The sequence below is a fragment of the Camelus ferus genome, chromosome 13 (assembly GCF_009834535.1).
Source record: "Camelus ferus isolate YT-003-E chromosome 13, BCGSAC_Cfer_1.0, whole genome shotgun sequence".
In the NCBI taxonomy this organism is placed as follows: domain Eukaryota; kingdom Metazoa; phylum Chordata; class Mammalia; order Artiodactyla; family Camelidae; genus Camelus; species Camelus ferus.
The window spans coordinates 36,298,524-36,318,329 of NC_045708.1; the positions used below are offsets into that span (position 1 = coordinate 36,298,524).

Genomic DNA, 19,806 nt, shown 5'->3' on the forward strand with positions numbered 1-19,806 from the left:
AGTATTATTATTTCTACTTTACCACGGGGAAACTGAGACTAGAATTAGCTACTTAATTTGCCTAGTTTATATGGGACTGAATCAGGTTTTATACTTAGGTCTTTCTGTTTCTAAAGCCTATGTTCTTTCCACTAAACCAATGGTTCTCAAATTTTAAGATACATAGGAATCACTCATTACATAGGAAACTTGGGAAGACAGATTCTCTGGCCTAACTGCAGAGATTCTTATTCAGTAGGTCTAGCATGGAAGCTCAAAAATCTGTACTTGTAACACATGTGTGCTCAAATGGACCAGACTTTGATAAGCACTGTTTCTCAAAAAGAAAAAATAACAGATAAATTATAATACCAAAATACATACTATTATAAAGATGTGAACAAAATGATGAGCAAACAGTACAGCCATCAGAATTAGTTTCCTAAACTGCAAATCTAATTAATGCTGCTAAAAGAGGTGATGAATACTCACTGTCCACAGTTTATGCAGAGCACAGAAGTATGGTATTGCCCTAATGTACACTTTTAGCCTCTTTCTACTCCCTTTCCTCTACCAATATCTCTTTCTTGCCTTACTGAATTACTTCTTGTTTCCCACATGTCCCAAGCCATGTCACATCTCTAAGCTGTATCACATTTCCATATTTTTTTCAATGTACTTCCTCCTTAATCCAAATGATTATTGACTACTCATACTTCCAAACTTAGTTTTTATTATTATTAGTATTATAGAAAATATTTCATAAGTACTTACTACTTGCCAGGCACCAATCTAAGCAACTTACATGTATCAACTGATTAATTGAGGAAACTGAGGCACAAAGAGACTAAGAAACTTTTCTCAAGGTTATACAGCTACTCAGTGGCAGAGTTAGGATTTGAATTCTGGCTATATGGCCCCACGAGCTCTTAACCACTAACATTTAGTTGCCTCTTGTGAGACAGTGAGCAATTCTCTAACAAGGACTCTCTTCCAGATAACCAGAGACCAACCCAAACTGTATTTCTCTTCATGTTCCTCCAACCTATTCTTATCTTTTAACCTTCTAAACTAACTTCCTTCCATTCCACTTGTATGAACCATATCTCCCCGGTCGGAACTGAATTGTTTCATGTACTGCGATTTCATTTTTAGAGATTAAGTGGCAAGCTCTCTGAGGGCAGAAACTGTGTCACTCAGTGTAGTTTGGCACATATCAGGCACTGAAAGAATTTTTGTTGGAGTGAAATGCAGAGCAAGCCATTTTACGAGCTAAACTATGTTCAATGGTTAAAGAGAAAGCACATGTACGGGGAATGGGTAATTCCTTCAAAGCGGAGTGAGGGAGTGAGTGGGCACGTATCTGTTAGCTGCTTTCTTGACTGAAGGCTGTCATTTTGAGAAGTAAATGTGAAAGGGCTCTTAAGCATATGAAGGACTGTTCTCCATGGTTGCTGGTCCTGTCTCTCAAAGTGAAATTCTGTAGCTCAGACTCTTAGTAATAGTAATTGGATAGCTACCACTATGCATTTAAATTGGTATTTGGATATAAAAGCTGTATAGAAGCTATTATTTCCTTCTCAGATAAGAGATGTTCACAAACACTTTGGGTTAGCTGCAAAGCTGAACCTTTCTATTGCTTTGCATGACTGAACTAGTACAGGACTATAAAGTGTATGTTCTTTGTTTCAGTTAAAACTGCAATATATGCTGTGAATAGATACCATAGTTGTAGTCTTTCACTTTACATATACCTATTCTAGTCCATTTTTTTTCTAGTCCATTTTTTTTCCTGAGAGTAAACCCTTTACAACTGCTCAAGTATCATCAAATAGACACATATGCACTTGATATAAGTGCTTTATGAAAAAGAGAACTTAAAGAAGCATTTTTAATAGCAAAAGTACATAGGATAATTTTTTTTAAAGGAAAATGTGTAAACTGGTACAGCCACCATAGAAAACAGTATGAAGGTTCCTCAAAAAATTAAAAGTAAAACTACCATATGAAGTGCTTCCACTGAAGTGCTGAAGAAAATGAAAACACTAACTTGAAAAATTATATGTATCCCAGTGTTCATTTCAGCATTACTTACGATAGCCAAGATATGGAAAAAACCTAAGTCCATCGATGGAAGAATGGATAAAGAAAATATTATACATACATACATACATACACACACCGGAATATTATTCAGCCATAAAAAATAAGGAAATCCTGTCATTTGTGACAACATGAATAAACACTGAGGGCATTATGCTAAGTGAAATAAGTCAGACAGAGAGAGATGAAAACTGTATAATCTCACTTATATGTGGAATCTAAAACAACAAACCAACCCCAGAGTCATAAATACAGAGAACAGACTGGTGGTTGCCAGAGGCAGGGAGTGGGCATAATGGGTGATGGGAGTCAAAAGGTATGAACTTCCAGTTGTAAAATAAATAGATCACGGAGATATAATGTACAGCATGGCAACTAACACTGTACTGCATATCTGAATGTTGCTAAAGAATAAATCTTAAAAGTTCTCATCACAAGAAAAAAAATCTTTATATATAATGATAGATGTTAATTAGACATGTGGTGATCATTTTGCAATATATACAAATATTGAATCATTATATTGTACATCTGAAACTAATGTAATGTTGTATGTTAATTATACCTCAATGAGAAAAACAAAAAGGAAAATGTTATTTAAAAACAAAAAGATAGAATTCAAACTCATTTGAAAATATTTCCTCCCAACCCCCACACACCCACTGGATGTCCCATTACAAAAGAAATATTTAGTTTCAATTAAGAGAAAATAACACTAAAAGGAGAAAAACAACAACAAAAGGTGTGACTCCGTAAGTAATCTTGGGCAAATATATATCTCTCAGTTTCCTCAACTGCAGAATGAAGTTAAGATTAAATGATTTCTGTAGTTCCTTTCAGCTCAGCCTAAAGTAAAAATAACAACACATAATATTTACCTATATACTGCTTACTGAATACTAGGCACTAGTGCACACTTTATATGTATCATCTTATTTAATCTTCAAAACATGCATATCAGGTAGGTACCATTATTACCCCCATTTTATACAAGAGGAAACTGGAAACTGACTCAACACATCAGAACAAGGGAATGTGCATTTTAAATAAGCTCCCCAGGTGACTGTGATGCTAGCAGCCACTGCACCACAGTTTTGAGTACTGCTACTCCAATATTGGTAAAGTTAGTATAATTGGTAAAGTTAGTATAATTGCAACTGCTGTGTATAAAACAAGATTTTTCTCCCAATTAGTTTCTGTCTTGGGAAGGTCATTTAATGTTCTTTGCTCTCTCCTATAAAATAGGTATAATAACACCCGTCTTGAAGAATTTATAGTAGAAATGAAAATGGCCCAGACTTATGCCTAAGAGTAGGGATTCAATAAATGTTAGCTATTATCGTAGGCATTCAAATAAAGTTAGTAATACAACTAAAAGAGCAATAAAATTTTGCTAAAGCCCATTTAAAAGTCAATTCTATGAAAAAAAAAAAAGTCAGTTCTATGAAAAAAAAAAGTCAATTCTATGGACTGTTTTCCCCCAGTAGCATTTAATCTTATTTTTAAGTGGACATAAAGTAAAATACATTACTTTTGATACACATTTCTATGAATTTTAACATATTTATAGTAATTTATAGTATGTAATTTATAGTAATTTAACATATGTATAGATTCACATAACCACTACCAAAATAGGATACAGAACAGTTCATCATCCCCAAAATATCCCCGGTGCTGCTTATCCGTTTGTAGTCATCTTCTCTTCCTGTCTCCTAACTCTCACCAACCACCGATCAGTTCCCTGATTCTACAGTTTTGTGTTTGCAAAAATGTAAAATGCAACTGTATAGTACCTAACCTTTAGAAATTGACTTTTTTAAAAAACTAAGCATGTCTTTGTAATACATCCAAGTTGCTCTACATATCAATAATTTGTTACTTTTTACTGCTGAGTAGTATTCCACTGCATGGATGTAATATGGTATATTTATTTATTACTCACTGAAGGTGAACTGAAGGACAATGAAGGACTTTTTAGTTTTGCCATTGGCAATTATGAATAAAGATTTTATGAACATTCATGTACAGTTTTGGTGTTAACACAGGTTTTCATTTTTCTAGAGTTAATAAATAGCTAGAAATTAGATTGCTGGGTTGTGTGTTAAGTATATGTTTAACTTTCTGAGAAACTGTCAAATTGCTTTTCAGAGAGGCCAAACCATTTTGTATTCCCATCAGCAATGAGAGTTCCAGTTGTTCTTCGTCAGGCATCTTAGTGCTCTCTCTTCTAACTCAAGGGTATTAAGCATCATCTCTAGTGCAAGTCCCCAAAGCTGTGCAAATCTGTAATAAGTATTTTAGCAAGTAAGTGGTGAATGCTTCAATAAAACAACAGTGCACAGCTGAGAATTCCAAAAGCAAATTCACTATTAAAATCATTTTCTCTAGTCTGCTAAAATTTTTTTTTAGGGTATCTTCCTATATACGTCCAGACATTAAAACACACAAACATCCCTCTAACAATAACAAAAATTGAGAAGTGTGGGGTGTGGAGAATCATTTCTTCCTTGTCTTGCCTTAGTTTAGTTGTGCTTTACAGTAAAAATGGTCTGCGAACACAAGATAAGCATAATAGAATATAGGGGTATATATGGCTATTGCTGAGGTGAAATATTTAATCTAAAACTAGAATCTTTCTGTCTAATTAACCAAGCAGTCCTCATTTAACTATGTGTCTCTTCTGACTGATGATGTAGTCTTCCAACCTAGCCATCTGCTGGAAAAGTACCTTTCTGTTCTCTGGAAGAAATTTCCCTACAAGTCTACCTGTTACACTGTAGCTTTTTTTTTTTTTAAAGTTGCAGTTTAAGAGTATAATTTTCCCTGATATGCAGATTTAACACCCAACATCTATCTCCACCTTGGAAATACATCATTACATTGGAATCCTTTGTTTGCATGTCACTGAATATCTAAGGGACTGTGTCATCCTTGTATCTGCTAGTGCTTAGCAGTGTGAGCACAAAGCAGGTCCTTAATAAGAATGTGTTGATTTAGGGGCCAAAGAAATAAATTAATGGTGCTTTACTTGGTGAACATCTGCTCATCACACTTGAAGACTCAAACGCGTCCTCCAAAAAGTCTTATTTAAGTCACCTCTATACTTTGTACTTATTGCCACTGCTGTGTTTTCACACCATACTGCAATTTCTGTTTGCTAGCATGATGGGTAACTGGACAGGGTAACTGATGTTAAGGCAAATTTTTAACTGTAAGAAAAGTGCCAAGGAATTCTCAGTATCCCCCATGAGAAGCATAAAAATCAGAAAAAAGTAATTTTAAAAGGCAAAGGTGCCTTGTTAAAAACACTAATGGCAGGCAACTTAATTTTGACTCCTGCTTTTCTTTCTGTACAGATTCTCTGCTATATCTAAACTGGACCAACATGACTTCAACTTCTTTACACTGTTCCTTTGGTCATACTTTCTCCACATTGCAACGCTTTCCCCTCTCATCTCTGCAAGTGCGAACTGTCCTGTGCTCTCTAGTACCAGGTCTAATCTTACCTCTTCAGAGAAGTCTCTTCTGATTCTACGGATCACCCCTTCTGAATTCTCTGGGTCATATGACAAACTGTCTATTTTTGTAAGGATACGCTTTAGCTTTCCAACTGGAGATGGTAAGTTCCTTAAAGAAAAGTACTGTCCCTTATTTTTTTTTTAACCTCTCCAGAAAAACCAGTGGTAGGTCTTCAATCTTCTGGCAAATAAATTTAAGGTAAAGGTAGAATACACATGTACTTTCAACTCCCAAATTCCTTCTCACAAACATAGTCATATATTGCCTACTGGGAAAGAAAAATTCATGAAGAATGTGACTGCTTCCAAAGATAGGGATTTAGGTAGCATTTAAGACATCAACAGTTTCTTCTGAATCTTTTTAAAGGATCTGCTTTAAGAGAGTTTCAGTTAACATCTTCTTTAGGTGTCTGTCAGGTTTATGACATTGGGAAAATCTCAACAGCCACTTGAGAAGACTTTAGAAGTAGTAGAAGGCTTTAATTTTTATTTGGAGAACACTAATATAGCTACTTTTAAAACAATGGTACGAAAAGAAAACACAATAAACAGATATACTATCCTGAAAGCTAGCTAATACTGCATAACTAGAAAAATAAACATACTTTGTTAGACTCCACTGCTACTAAAAACAAAAAGTGGACAGGTTGGGCCAGCTGTTTAAAAATGAGTGCCTTTACAGTAATACATGTTGACAGCCCAAATCAAAAAAGAATGCATTACTGAGATATCATCAATTGTGCTCTGTCATTACAAGGCAGCTCCACCCAGTCTAAGCTTGTCAAAAAGTGTTACTGTAATCCATGAAGAAGTCTTCACCTCAGGCGAAGGAAGGAAAAATGCGAAGGGCTGGCTCTGAACAGGTGTGTTGAATTGCAATGCCAATGTTGAGTCATAAATCTCTTTACATTAGTTTCACATATGACAAATTACTAACTTCTACGCTGAGGTGTCAAGCATGAATGGACAGATCCATCAGCAGGCACTTTAAGAGCAACAAATGTAAAGAAACAGGGTGTGGATATAACTTTTTAACAGTGAGCACCATTCCATGCTCAAGAGTAGACAGTTATGACAAATGTTTTTATTCTACTCAAGTGAATATGATATTTGGGAATCTGTGAGTTTATCTGACCTACTCTTCAAGCCAATCCACTCTGATTCTACCTAACTTTGGTAAGAGCTCTGCTTTAGTTTATCCCATGAATCTTTAGTGTAAATGTAACTCAGCTTTACAAGGGACGATAATGTATGAAAAGCATGTAAGTGTGTATTCTAGTTTTGACACAGTTGTGTGAATTTGGGCAAATTATTTAATTTCTATAAGTCTCACTTTCCTCCTCAATAAAACAGGGATAATAACTATATCGTAAGATTATCACGAAAGCTAAAAGAGAGTATTTACATAAAGTATCTAACATAGTGCTTGGCACTAGCAGACACTCAACACATGCTTGCTCCCTTCTTAAGGTACTCGCTTCCCTAAGAGGAAGAAGTTTGGAATTTAATACAGAGTGATAAACTGCTCAGGATTAAAGCTCATGAAGGTAGGGCATGAATCTTTTCTACTTTATGTCAGTCCCCAGTAGTATCCAGCAAGTTCTGAGCCCAAGAATCAACAAGATTGCCAGGCCACAGCAATCTCCCAATCCTCTACACTTAAAAGTACTGAATATCCATGTGTATTATTTGTTTTCTTTTTCTATTATAGTAAGATATGCATAATATACAATTTACTATTTTAATTATATAATTTAGTGGCATTAAATACATTCACAATGTTGCACAAACCATCACCACTATCTATTTCCATAACTTTTTCATCACCCTAAACAGAAACTCTATACCCACTAAGCTGTAACTCCTTAACCCACCCCATGCCTTCAGTCCCTGGGCTCTAATCTACTTTCTGTTCTTATGAATTTGCCTGTGCAAGATATATAAGTGGAATCATACAATATTTGGCCTTTTGTGTCTGGCGTTTTTCATTTCAAGGTCTACAAGGGTCACCCATGTTGTAGCATGTATCAACACCTCAATCGTTATTATGACTGAGTAAGAATCCATTGTATGCATATACCACATTTTGTTTATCCAGTCATCTGTTGAGGGACATCTAGATTGTTTCCACCTTTAGGCTATCTTGAATAATGCTGCAATGAACATTTGTGTACAAGTTCTGAGTCCCTGTTTTCAATTCCTAGAAATGGACTGCTGGGTAATGTGATAATTCTGTTTAAGTTTTTGAGGAACTGCCAAACTGTTTTCCACGTACCATTTTATGTTCTAACCAGCAATGTACGAAGGTTCTAATTTCTCCACATCCTTGCCAACAAGTGTTATTTTCAGGATTAAAGCTCATAAAGCTTTTGCTTACAGCAAAAAGAATATACTTATCTCACTGTGGTCTTAATTTGTATCTCCCTAATGACTAATGACGTTAAGCATCTTTTCTTGTGCTTGTTGGCCATTTGTAGAAATGTCTTTGGAGAAATGTCTATTCAAGTCCTTTGCTCATTTTGAATTGTGCTGTTTTGTTTTTTTGTTGTTAAGTTGTGGGAATTCATTATATATTCTGGATACTAAACCCTTATCATATATGATTTGTAAGTATTTTCTTCCATTCTGAGGGTTGTCTTTTTACTCTTGATAGTGTTCTTTTGATGCACAAAAATTTTAATTTTTAAGAAGTCCAAACTTATCTATTTTTCCTTTTATTATCTGTGCTTTTCATGTCACATTCAAGAAACCACTGCCAAATCCAAGGTCATGGAGAATTCCCTGTTTTTTTAATTAACTTATTTTTTAAATTGAAATACAGACAGTTACAATGTATCGATTTCTGGTGTACAATGTGTCAATTTCTGAGCCTATGATATTGACCCATGTATAAACCACTAATTTTAGGAAAAATTTTAAGATAATAATTTTTAGGTAATAAAAATTAGCCATAATATTTAGTAAATGATAAACTATCAGTTAAAAGGTAATTGATAGTGTTTGCAGTAATTCACCAAGGCTATTTACATCCAGTTTGATGACTACTAGTTTCAGCTGTAGGGTAGCTTTCATATTCCATTTTTCTTTATTTCTAACAATTGAGAATTTCTATTTTATTAAATTAATTTAGTATTTATTAAATTAATTTAATTAAATTATTTTATAATTTAGAAAATTCCAATTGGAGGTCACTAAGAATAGAATCTAATGCTTGTTGGCTCTTTCATTTATATCTGAATATTTAGAGCAAATAGGGACTCAAATTATAAAGACATTTCTCATACAGGGCTACTTTAAGCTATGTCATACTTATGTCAATGAGTCAATGAGTTTATCACACTCAAAAGATGGAAGGTTGACTGTCTAACCTTGGGGGATAGTCGTTAAGTAGATTCCTAATTCATTCTTTGGTTGCTTGTGCTCTAAAAAGTATTTCCTTATGTTATGTTGAAGACTTCATTAGGGATTTGAAATACCCTCTATTATATATAATAAATTTCCTTCACTGAAGAATGAAGAAAATTATTAAGTTTCTGGAAAGAATCAAAATCTTGATGATTAAAGCCATGTGCACCACAGTTCATTTTTTCTTAATAAATTTTGAAATTTTATTCTCAAAATTAAAAACTATGATTTTTTTAGCCCTAAAAAGTAGGTTTAGGATTCTCAAGAATATATTGCTGTTATATAAAATTTGAGCAAGGCCTTACTATTTTTACCTTTATTATTAGTGTCCTAGAAAGTTTTTATTACATGCCTCATTACAAAAACTCATGCTCACACCTTTCTTAGAGCAGAGGATCGCAAACTTTATCATGCAGCAGAACCAGTATAGATAGTTAAAACTGATTACTGAGTCCCACCCTCGTAATTCTGATTTAGCAGGTATGCAGTAAGGGGCTGAGAAACTGAATTTCTAACAAGTTCCCAGGTGACACTCAGAACACTGACTTAGGTAACTATTACACTTGTCCAAGAAGGAATATCTTAGACTCCCTTTCCATTATTTGAATGTTCTACTAGAAAGATGTCTACTTGAAACTGCCTAAAGATATTAGCAATTTTCATTATTTTCTTCAATACCATATCAAGATTTGAGGGACATATTGTCAATTACTAGCTATTCATTTCAGTAAAGCAGTGTGTAGATTGATACTCAGGTACAATCCTTTTCATTTGAATACCATAATCTTCTTTGCTGAATTTACAGTTAGTTTTATTTTTTAAACCAACTCTATTAAGATGTAAATCATACATACCATATAATTCACACATTTAAAGTGTACAAGTCAATGGTTTTTGATATGGTCACAGGTATATGCAACCATCACTACAGTCAACTTTAGAACATTTTCATCACCTCAAAAAGAAACCACATACTTTTTAGCTATCACCCTCCTATCTTCCAAACCCACTCACTTCCCCCATCCAACCCTAAGCAACCACAATTTTACTTTCTGTCTCTATAGTTTCCTATTCTGGACTTTCATATGAGTGGAACCATATAGGTGGTCTTTTGTGACTGGCTCATTCACTTAACATAATGTTTTCAAAATTTATCTGATATTGTAGCATGTATCAGGACTTCATTCCTTTTTGTGGCTGAAAATTATCCTACTGTATGTATATACCACATTTCACTTACCTTGATGAGTATTCATCCCTTGATGAGTATTTGGGTTGTTTTCACCCTTTAGGTATTATGAGTAATGTTGCTATAAACATTCATGTACAAATCTTTGTATGGACATTTCACTTCAGGTATAGAAGCAGGAGTGAAACTGCTGGATCACATGGTAATTATGTTTAATCATTTGAGGAACTGCCAGACTATTTTCCAAACTAGTTTCACCATCTTATATTCCCCCAGCAGTCTATGAAGGTTCAAATTTCTCCATGTCCTCACCAACACTTACAGGACTTTTTGATTCTAGCTACTGTAGTTGGTGTGAAGTGGTATCCCACTATGATTTCGATTTGCATTTTACCAAATGACTAATGATGTGGAACATCTTTTCATGTGCTCATTGACCATTTGCATAGCTTTCTTGGAGAATGTCTATTCAGATACTTTGCTCAATTTTTAATGGAGGTAATTTTTTTTATTATTGAGTTGTAAGGGTCTTTATATATTTCTGAAATACAAGTCCCTTATCAAATATATGATTTTCAAAGATTTTTTCCCAATCTGTGGGTTGTCTTTTCATTTTCTAGATGGTGTTCCTTGAAGTAAAGTTAGTCTGTCACCACTGACTCAATCTTATCTTTTAAAATCTAACTCAGAACTCGCAAAATAATCATTAACTAAGTCAAAAATTTCTCTTGTAATATACATTTGACGAATAGAATGAAGAGTGATGACTACTTCTACCTCATACACATACGCCAAGAACTAATTCTTACTTTGCACACAGTGGTGGTTTTATCTAACTGTAAAGCAAGATAGTGTGCACAGTGTAGTCACTGCTCTTCCACAGACCATCCTGTTGCCATTGCATGCTATCCAACAGTGCCACTGGACGAAGTACTTCTCTAGGAACTCATTCTCCTGTCTCATTTGAGCATTTTAAAAAATTGTTACCTTTGTAGCTGGATTTACAAGTTTCTCGGCAATAGAATTTACACCATTTTTACCTTAAGAAGTGCAATTTGGAAGCAACTTTTCTTCTATGGTTTGGTTACTTCTCTGACTTAAGCAATGAGATTTAAAAATTTTTAATGGTAAATATTATTTTTCTCTTGTTCTGAAAAAAATCTGTTGATTTAACAGAGAGGTAGGTCATTGGACTTTACCGAATAACAAAACAAAAACTTTGAAGGCTTTGTGCTTTTATGAAAAATTTCATTAACAGAGAAACACTGGCAGTAGGTGTAAACAGATTGAGTTTTCTATACAATCAGTTTTCATATATTTACTTCTTAGTTGAAATTTTCTTTTATGGAAGCTAGAATGAAATCATCACAATCAGACTCAGCTGCCTTGGCATTTTCTATACTAGCATTGGAGTTTTCTGAATTATGTTTACACTTTTATTGAACTAGTTTGAACTATCTATACTGATTTTCAGCATTTATTATACTATCTTCATCATTATTTTTATGCTTTAATGAACCACATTTTAGCCATGATCAATTCTGGTGAGCTAAGAGTATAATTAATTTAAGCAAGGAAAAATGAATGTAAATTTAACATGTAACATAACACATAAAATAACATGTGAATGACATGAAAGTTCAGAAGCCAAAATCAACTGCCCTAGTTAAACGAACATTTGTCAAGACTAAACAACCAATGCAATCTTTGTTATATGTGAGAAGTCTAATAAGTTGTTACAGATATGGTGAATGAAATGGGATTTGGAGGGATATCATAATTTATTTTACATTTCAAAATGTGAAATAAATGTGAACAAAATTGATTACATTGCTTGTTCATACCTAACTGCCTGGAATCTTTGATAGTTAGCTGAGTAGTGTTGTAATCTAGGAAACACACTGAAAAACATTGCCTTAGAGATCAGAACTACACCTGGCATGGAACTTAAAGAGTGACTATTATTATCTTATTTCTTACCTGTTTTACCTGCCTCATAGCTTGCACTGGCAGAACGCAAGAGCCCTTCTATGTGCTTCATGTCAAGTTGCCTATGTAGCACGTCTAGCTCACCCTGGCTTGGTGCTCCTAGGGCTTCATCCACCTGATTACTTTATAGATTTGTTGGAACTGTTGGGTTGTAAGCCCAAGGACCCTCTCTGTCTTGCTCATAGTTGTGTTACTGGTGCCCTACATCTGGCACATAGAAAAAGACCAATAAATATTTACAAAATGAATATACAAAACAAGATGAGAGAAATTATCATCTTCTGTGATCTGGGTCTATCTATGGAGAAAAATCATGGGATGAAACACCTTTTTAAAATATTTATGCACTCCACATAGGAGCACCTAAATATATAAAGCAAATATTAACAGACCTCAAGGAAGAAAAAGATACCAATACAATAATAGCGAGGACCTCAATACCCCATTTTCATAATAGATGGATCATCCAGACACAAAACCAATGAGGAAAGACTGGACTTAAACAACATGTTATACAAGATTGAGTTAACAGACATATATAGAACATTACATCCAGAAGCAACAAAAAACACATTCTTCTCAAGTGCACATTCTTTCTGTCTTTCAGGACAGATTATGTTAGGCTACAAAACAAGTCTTAATAAAGATGACTTAAATCATATTGAGCATCTTTTCCAACCAAAATGGTATGAAACCAGAAATCAATTACAAGAAGAAAACTGAAAAATTCACAAGTATGTGAAGATTAAACAAGATGCTAATGAACAACCAAAGGGCCAAAGAAGAAATCAAAAAATATCTTGAGACAAATGAAGATGGAAACACAACATACCAAAACTTATGGGATGCAGCAAAAGCAGCTCTAAGATGGAATTTCATAGCAATAAATGCCTGCATCAAGAAATGAGAAACATCTCATATGAACAACCTAACTATATCTCAAGGAACTAGACAAAGAGCAACAAACAAAACCTAAAGTTAGTAGAAGAAAATAACAAAGATCAGAGTGGAAAGAACTGAATGAGAATAAAACGACAACAGAAAACATCAATGAAATAAAAACTTTTTCTTGGAAAAGATAAACAAAATTGACAAAACTTTAGCTGGACACACCAAGAAAAAAGAGAGAGGAGTCAAATAAATAAAATCAGAAATGAAAGAGGCGACATTAAAATTGATACTACTACAAAGGATCATAAGAGACTAGCATTAACAATTACATGTAAACATATTAGATCACCTAGAAGAAATGGATTAATATCTAGACACATACAACCTACAAAGATTCACTAATTCTCTATCATAATTCCAGACATTTTTCACAAAAATAGAACAATCTTAAAATTTGTATAAAACCATAAAAGACTTTGAATAGTCAAAGCAATCTTAAGAAAAAAGAACAAAGCTGGAGGCGTCATGCACCCTGATTTTGAAATATATTACAAAGCTATAGTATTTAAAACAGTATGGCACTGGCATAAAAACAAACATATATATCAATGGAACAGAATAGAGAGCCCTAAAGTAAACCCATGTATATATGATCAATTAATCTACAACTAAGGAGCCAAGACTATACAAAAAGAACAGTCTCTTCCATAAATGATTTTACAAAAACTGTACAGCCACATGCAAATGAATAAAACTAGACTACTGTTTTACATCATACACAAAAATTAACTAAAATTGGATTAAAGACTTGAATTAAGACCTGAAAGCATAGAACTCCTAAAAGAAAACATAGGTGATAAGCTCTTTGCCACCAGTCTTGGCAGCGATTTTTTGGCTCTGACATCACAAGTAAAGGCGGCAAAAGCAAAAACAAACATGTAAGACTACATCAAACTAAAAGGCTTTTGCACAGTAAAGGGAATTATTAACAAAATGAAAAGCCAAGCTACCAAATGGGAGAAAATACTTGCAAATCATATATCCGCTAAGGAGTTAATATCCAGAATATAAAGAACTCATACAACCCAATAGTAAAAACATCTGTTAGAATGGCTGTTATCAAGAAGACAAAACACAAGTGTTGGCAAAGATATGAAGAATAGGGAACCCTTCCGCACTATTGCTCAGAATGTAAATTGGTGCAGCCACTATGTAAAACATTATAGAGGTTCCTCAGAAAAATTAAAAATAGAATTACTAACTGATTCAGAAATTTCACTTCTGGGTGTTTATCTGAAGGAAACAAAAATGCTAACTCAAAAAGATATATGCACCTCCATGTTCATTGCAGCATGATCTACAATAGTGCAGACATGGAAGCAACTGAAGTGTTCACTGATGGATGAATGGATAAGGAAAATGTGGTATGTAGGTATATAAGTAAGTGTGTGTGTGTGTGTGTGTGTATTATTTATTCACAAAAAGAAGAAAATCTTGCCATTTCTGACAACATGGATGGACCCTGAGAGCATTATGCTATGTTCAATAAATATATATCATATAATCTTATTATATGGGGACTCTAAAAAAATCAAGCTCATAGATACAGAGAACTGACTGAAGATTATCAAGAGACTGGAATGAGGGGAGGAGGTGGTTGGTTGGGAGGTGGGTAAAATGGGTAAAGGTGGTCAAAAGGTACAAACTCCCAGTTAAAAATTAATAAGTCATGGGGATGTAATATACAACATGGTAACTACAGTTAATAATACTGTTTTGTATATTTGAATTCTGTTAAGAGAGATCTTAAAAATTCACAACAGAAGAAAAAAATTATAACTACTTGTGATGATGGATGTTAACTAGACTTACTGTGATCATTTTGTAATATATATAAATACCAAATCATTATATTGTACACCTGAAACTAATATAATGTTATATGTCAATAATATCTCAAAAAAAAAATCAAACCTACTTATGGGCAGAAGGCAACTACCTACACAGAAAGGCACCTATGGTATACTTAGCTATCTATTTAGTGCCATAATCATTAACAGTTAACTCCATTAGCCCTTCCTCCTTAAAGCTACTTCTGGGTATTAGATCTTCTATGGCTTTTGCATTGGAATTCTGATGTTTAAAAATACTGTGTTTTTGAACAAACAAGATTATACTGTATAGGACAGGGAAATACATACAAGATCTTATGGTAGCTCACAGCGAAAAGAAAATGTGACAATGAATACATGTATGTTCATATATAACTGAAAAATTGTGCTCTACACTGGAATTTGACACAACATTGTAAAATGACTTTAACTCAATAAAAAAAATACTGTGTTTTTTTAATCTCACATAAAAGTTTATACACAGCTGTATCAGGGAAAAGTCTCTTAATAGAACTACTGATGGTATTCTTGCTAGTTTCGGAAAGTAGTCCAGATATATTTTTAAAGAAGTCTAATAGTGAAAGATTCTTTTAAAGTTTAGTCTGTTTTATGAATTTTGCCTTAATTTTTGCACAAAGATACTGTTTCTATTCTCTATCTTGTGATGACTTATACAGTAAGATAAAGAGAAAGCTTATGACAAAAAAGTTACATATTCCATGGAACAAACACAAAGCCAACAATTTCTTTTGAAACACAAAATGCTGCCATGAGCCAATAAGCACGCCCACCCTGTGCTGTGGAAGTACTGGTTTTTTAAGCCCCAAATCAGAATCCTTTACAGTAAGTCTAGAACACCTCTCTAAATATTTTGCCCATGTTCCACTAGTGTATTCCTAAAATTACATAAGAACTGAGAACGATATAACTGCCCTTGAAATCTGCCCTGATTTCTAACATTTGGGTCGTCACCATTAACTACAAAACCATTGCTCAGATATGAGTTAATTAGAGTGGTTAGGCTGGAAAGCGGCAATCCTTGCACCTATGATAGAAGATTCTAAATAAAGTAGTGTTGAATGGATGAACAAACAAATGATGAAACAATAAACAGATCAAGAACAAAGTATAATAAACTCTCGATAATCAGAGGTTTCTAGATTACTCATGGCTGAAAAAATAGTGCATATGGAAAAAAACTGAATCTATTTACAAGTTAGGAAGCATCTACTGTTTGGAGTCAGGATGTAATAAAAAACAGATTCTAAAATGTGGCCACTGTCATGTACTGGTATTTGCTTTCCTCCTCATTCTTTGACAGCAGCCCCTTACTAGAGCAAAGCACTCGCTGTCCACAGGACCTAGCCCAGTGCTATAAACTTGATAGGTGCTCAGTAAACACAAAACCAAACCAATACCATTTAATGTCTATGAATAAAGCTATATATAGGTATACTTCCTAGTTAGAGACAGAATAACTAGTGATATAAAGGTCAGTCCATTCTGGACCATTGAAGAATGAGTCAGAGTATGAATATGGTTTGGGCTTGGTTTTATTTAATAAAAGCTTTATAGTATAGGCATCTCTGGTTGTACTAACACAATAGAATCATTGAAATGATGGAGGTAACTGAACCAAAGTTAAGTTTAAACAAATTGAGGCCTTGGAAGCCATCCTTCAAATCTGTTCACAGATTTGATTTTAATTGCATGCTTAACATAAAGCCTTATTTGAAAATTTTAAAAAAGTAAAGCCAAATTTACAATTACAAGGGATACTGTTTTGTTTTGTTTTTATACCACAGCAGATACCAAATCATGATCTATGCACAGTCAAAAATAAGGCTTTAAACTAAGAAAAGCTTTCCTTAGGAACTCTACTTATTACCTGAATGATAACTTTCATGAAGACCCTCTAAAAACAAAGAGAAATCCTTACCTCTTGTAGTTGAATTTCAATAAAAATTTCAATTATATGGAGTCTTAGATTTTTCCTGTAACCCTCATATTAAATTTTGTGCTCAGTATTAAAGGAATTAAAGTCAACTTCTTTACCAATGAATTATAAGGAACACAAATTAAGATGAAAGAATGAACTGGAAATATGCATGCAAATATTGAGCATTCATATTCATATTATACAGCATAATCTGTAAATCTAGTACTAATGAGACTCAAGATTTAAATGGCTGAAGAATGTATTTAGTGAATTATTGTCAATCAACGCCTCTATTCCAGGATAAATGTAATCTTGAATGGCAACACACCTATTATTACAAATTCCTAACTAAGTACAGTACTTCATTATTTTAAAATATCACTGTCAATTTATAAAGTAACAGATAAACATCCTTCCACCATATACCTTTCCCTCAGGGTAAATGAAACACTATAAAGAAAAATTACAAACAACATTTTTATAGCAATGAAAGGAACCTAAAGAGTATTAAAACTCTAAACTAGTTATAGCACTCTGAATTCTCATATTCGTTAATGTGGATACATCAGGTTTTATACTACTGTAATTAAGTTTTATTTTTTCAAGTGACATTATGTCATGTAAATTCTTCCAAGTATTCATTCATTCAATCATTTAACAAACATGTCTTGAGTGCCTACATTGTCCTAGGTTCACTCTTAGAATATAGAGTTACAAATATGTATATGATACAACCCTTGCTCTTAAACTCATAGTCTAATGGAAGACAGAGACAAGTAAATAAAGTAAGATGCAATAGTGCAAAGTTATATTAAAATTGTTTACATGTTTCCCATTTGCAATAGTTAAAGAGTATTCTATTGAATACACTCACTATACCTGGAAACTTTTCATCATTGCTCAGAAAGCAAACTCTCCCTTATTTGTTCTATGTAAATCTTTCTTAAAAAAAAATTGAAAACAAAGAGAAAATTAAAAAGAATAATTAGATAAATATGTGAATTTAGCATCTCAAAATTAACAAATGGTAATATTTGTTCCATATTTTATCTTAAGGCTATATCCCAAATCCAGAAATTTCTTGACTGATAAAGCACTAATAATTACTTGAGATTACTCGATCCGACTACCTGTGTGGCCTTGGGTAAAATAACCTAGGCTTTTTGATCCTCAGTTTTCTCATCTGAAAAGTAGAGATGACAGTAGCAATCTGCGTTGGATTATTACCACTCAGTATCCATGCTCCACTTAGCTTTTTGCCCAGGGGGATTCTCTTGCCTGCCTTTCTGTTGCTAGTTGAGTTAGGTCAATAGGAGGTACTAGCAGGAGGTCAGAGTATAAAAGGAAAGTGAAGCTATTCCTTGGTTTCCTCCTTACCAGGTCACAAAGGGCTGGCTATATCCCTCCAAAAGAGGAGTCCTTTCCATAAACCACCCTCTCCCAGCCCTGTAAGGCCCAGAGTCTGTATTATCCACTGTCTGCTCCCATAAACCTTTATATCTTTATAAATAATTCCTTATTAAACTCTTCTCAAATAACCCAGTTTGAAAGTGTCATTTGTTTCCTGCCAAAACTCTGACTCATATGCCGCCTCATGGGATTGTTTTGAGGATCATATGAGATGATAAATGTAACTTGTTTAGCATAGTGCCTAGTACATTATAAATATTCAGTAAGTGTTGACTACTACTGTCATTATAAACACTGCTGTTATTATTATTTTACCTGAGGTTCCACGCTCACATTATCTATACCATCTGAATATGCTCAGGAGACGGAGAAATTCAGAATTCTGGAGATCTACTAATTCTTGCAGTGCTTCGAAACTATATTCAAATGTAAAATGTTATTTATTGCTAATCAATCTCAATATTTAAAAAGAATAAGAGGACTTTAAAAGTGAGTGAAAAATCCATATAAGAGACAGGATATTTTAGGCTGTGGTTTCTTCTGTAAACATACTTCAGATTTCATTTCCTGTAAATTGACCTCCTGCCACCACTTCAAATCTAGCGAAGTATAAATGTTCATAAAGTTAAATAAATTGTTGGGTCCTGGGGTCATGAAAAGAATGAACTGAAGGGTAAATTCAGTAGCATAAAAGTTCTTGGTTCATGTGGAAACGCATCTTCATCATCCTTATTTATCAATCATGACATAGGCAAGCATAACCATTTGACAAATTATCTCATCAAATTCTATTAAAGGTCTACTTAACCTTTCACCTTACCTCATCCTTTATATCTTCCTGTTGTTGGGCTGTGAAGATCTCCACTGCAGCCATGAGTCTCATCATTAACTCATCCACTGTTGTGTTACCTAGCAAAACATGGAGATTGCCAAACTTCACATTAAGGTTATTATAAAATGTAATCATTCTAGAATTTATCAGTAAGGAATAAATACAGTCTAAGAAAATTACAGACTAGCGTGCTAATAAATACTTTCATGTTTTCATTGAAAAGCTCCATATTTTCAGTAAGAGTGAAGCAGTATACTGGCGGTTGAAATTTTAGAATACTTAGATTGAGTGAACAATCTCTTGATAAGGATTTTTAGCACTGTCAGAAGACTATCCAGGTCATGAGGGTCAAACATATCTACTTAATAACACTAGCAACAACTACCATTTGTTTACATGCCAGTGATTAGACTACTTTATATATTATCTCATTTAATCTGTATAACAATTCTATAAAGGTGTCATTATGATTTTTATTTTAAAAAGAAGGAAAATGAGCCTTACAGAGCTCAAGTAACCTAACTAACCAAGATCAAGTTGGTTAAGTGATGGGTCCAGAATTTGAAACCACATGAATCTGACTCAAAATCCTGTCCTCTTTGCTACCTCAATATACTGTTTACTTAGAATTATCTCTTATCACTAAAAATTATTTG

At 33.7% G+C, this 19,806-nt stretch overlaps 1 protein-coding gene across 2 annotated transcripts in view; it reads right to left on the minus strand.

The window, feature by feature from the left end:
- FAF1 (Fas associated factor 1) overlaps positions 1 to 19,806 on the minus strand; it is a 378,757-nt gene that overhangs the window by 68,358 nt on the left and 290,593 nt on the right. For both annotated transcript variants that reach the window (XM_032494244.1, XM_006180232.2), the window contains exon 15: positions 19,139 to 19,227. In XM_032494244.1, coding sequence (XP_032350135.1) covers positions 19,139 to 19,227 — 89 coding nt within the window. The remainder of the gene's footprint in view (positions 1 to 19,138; positions 19,228 to 19,806) is intronic.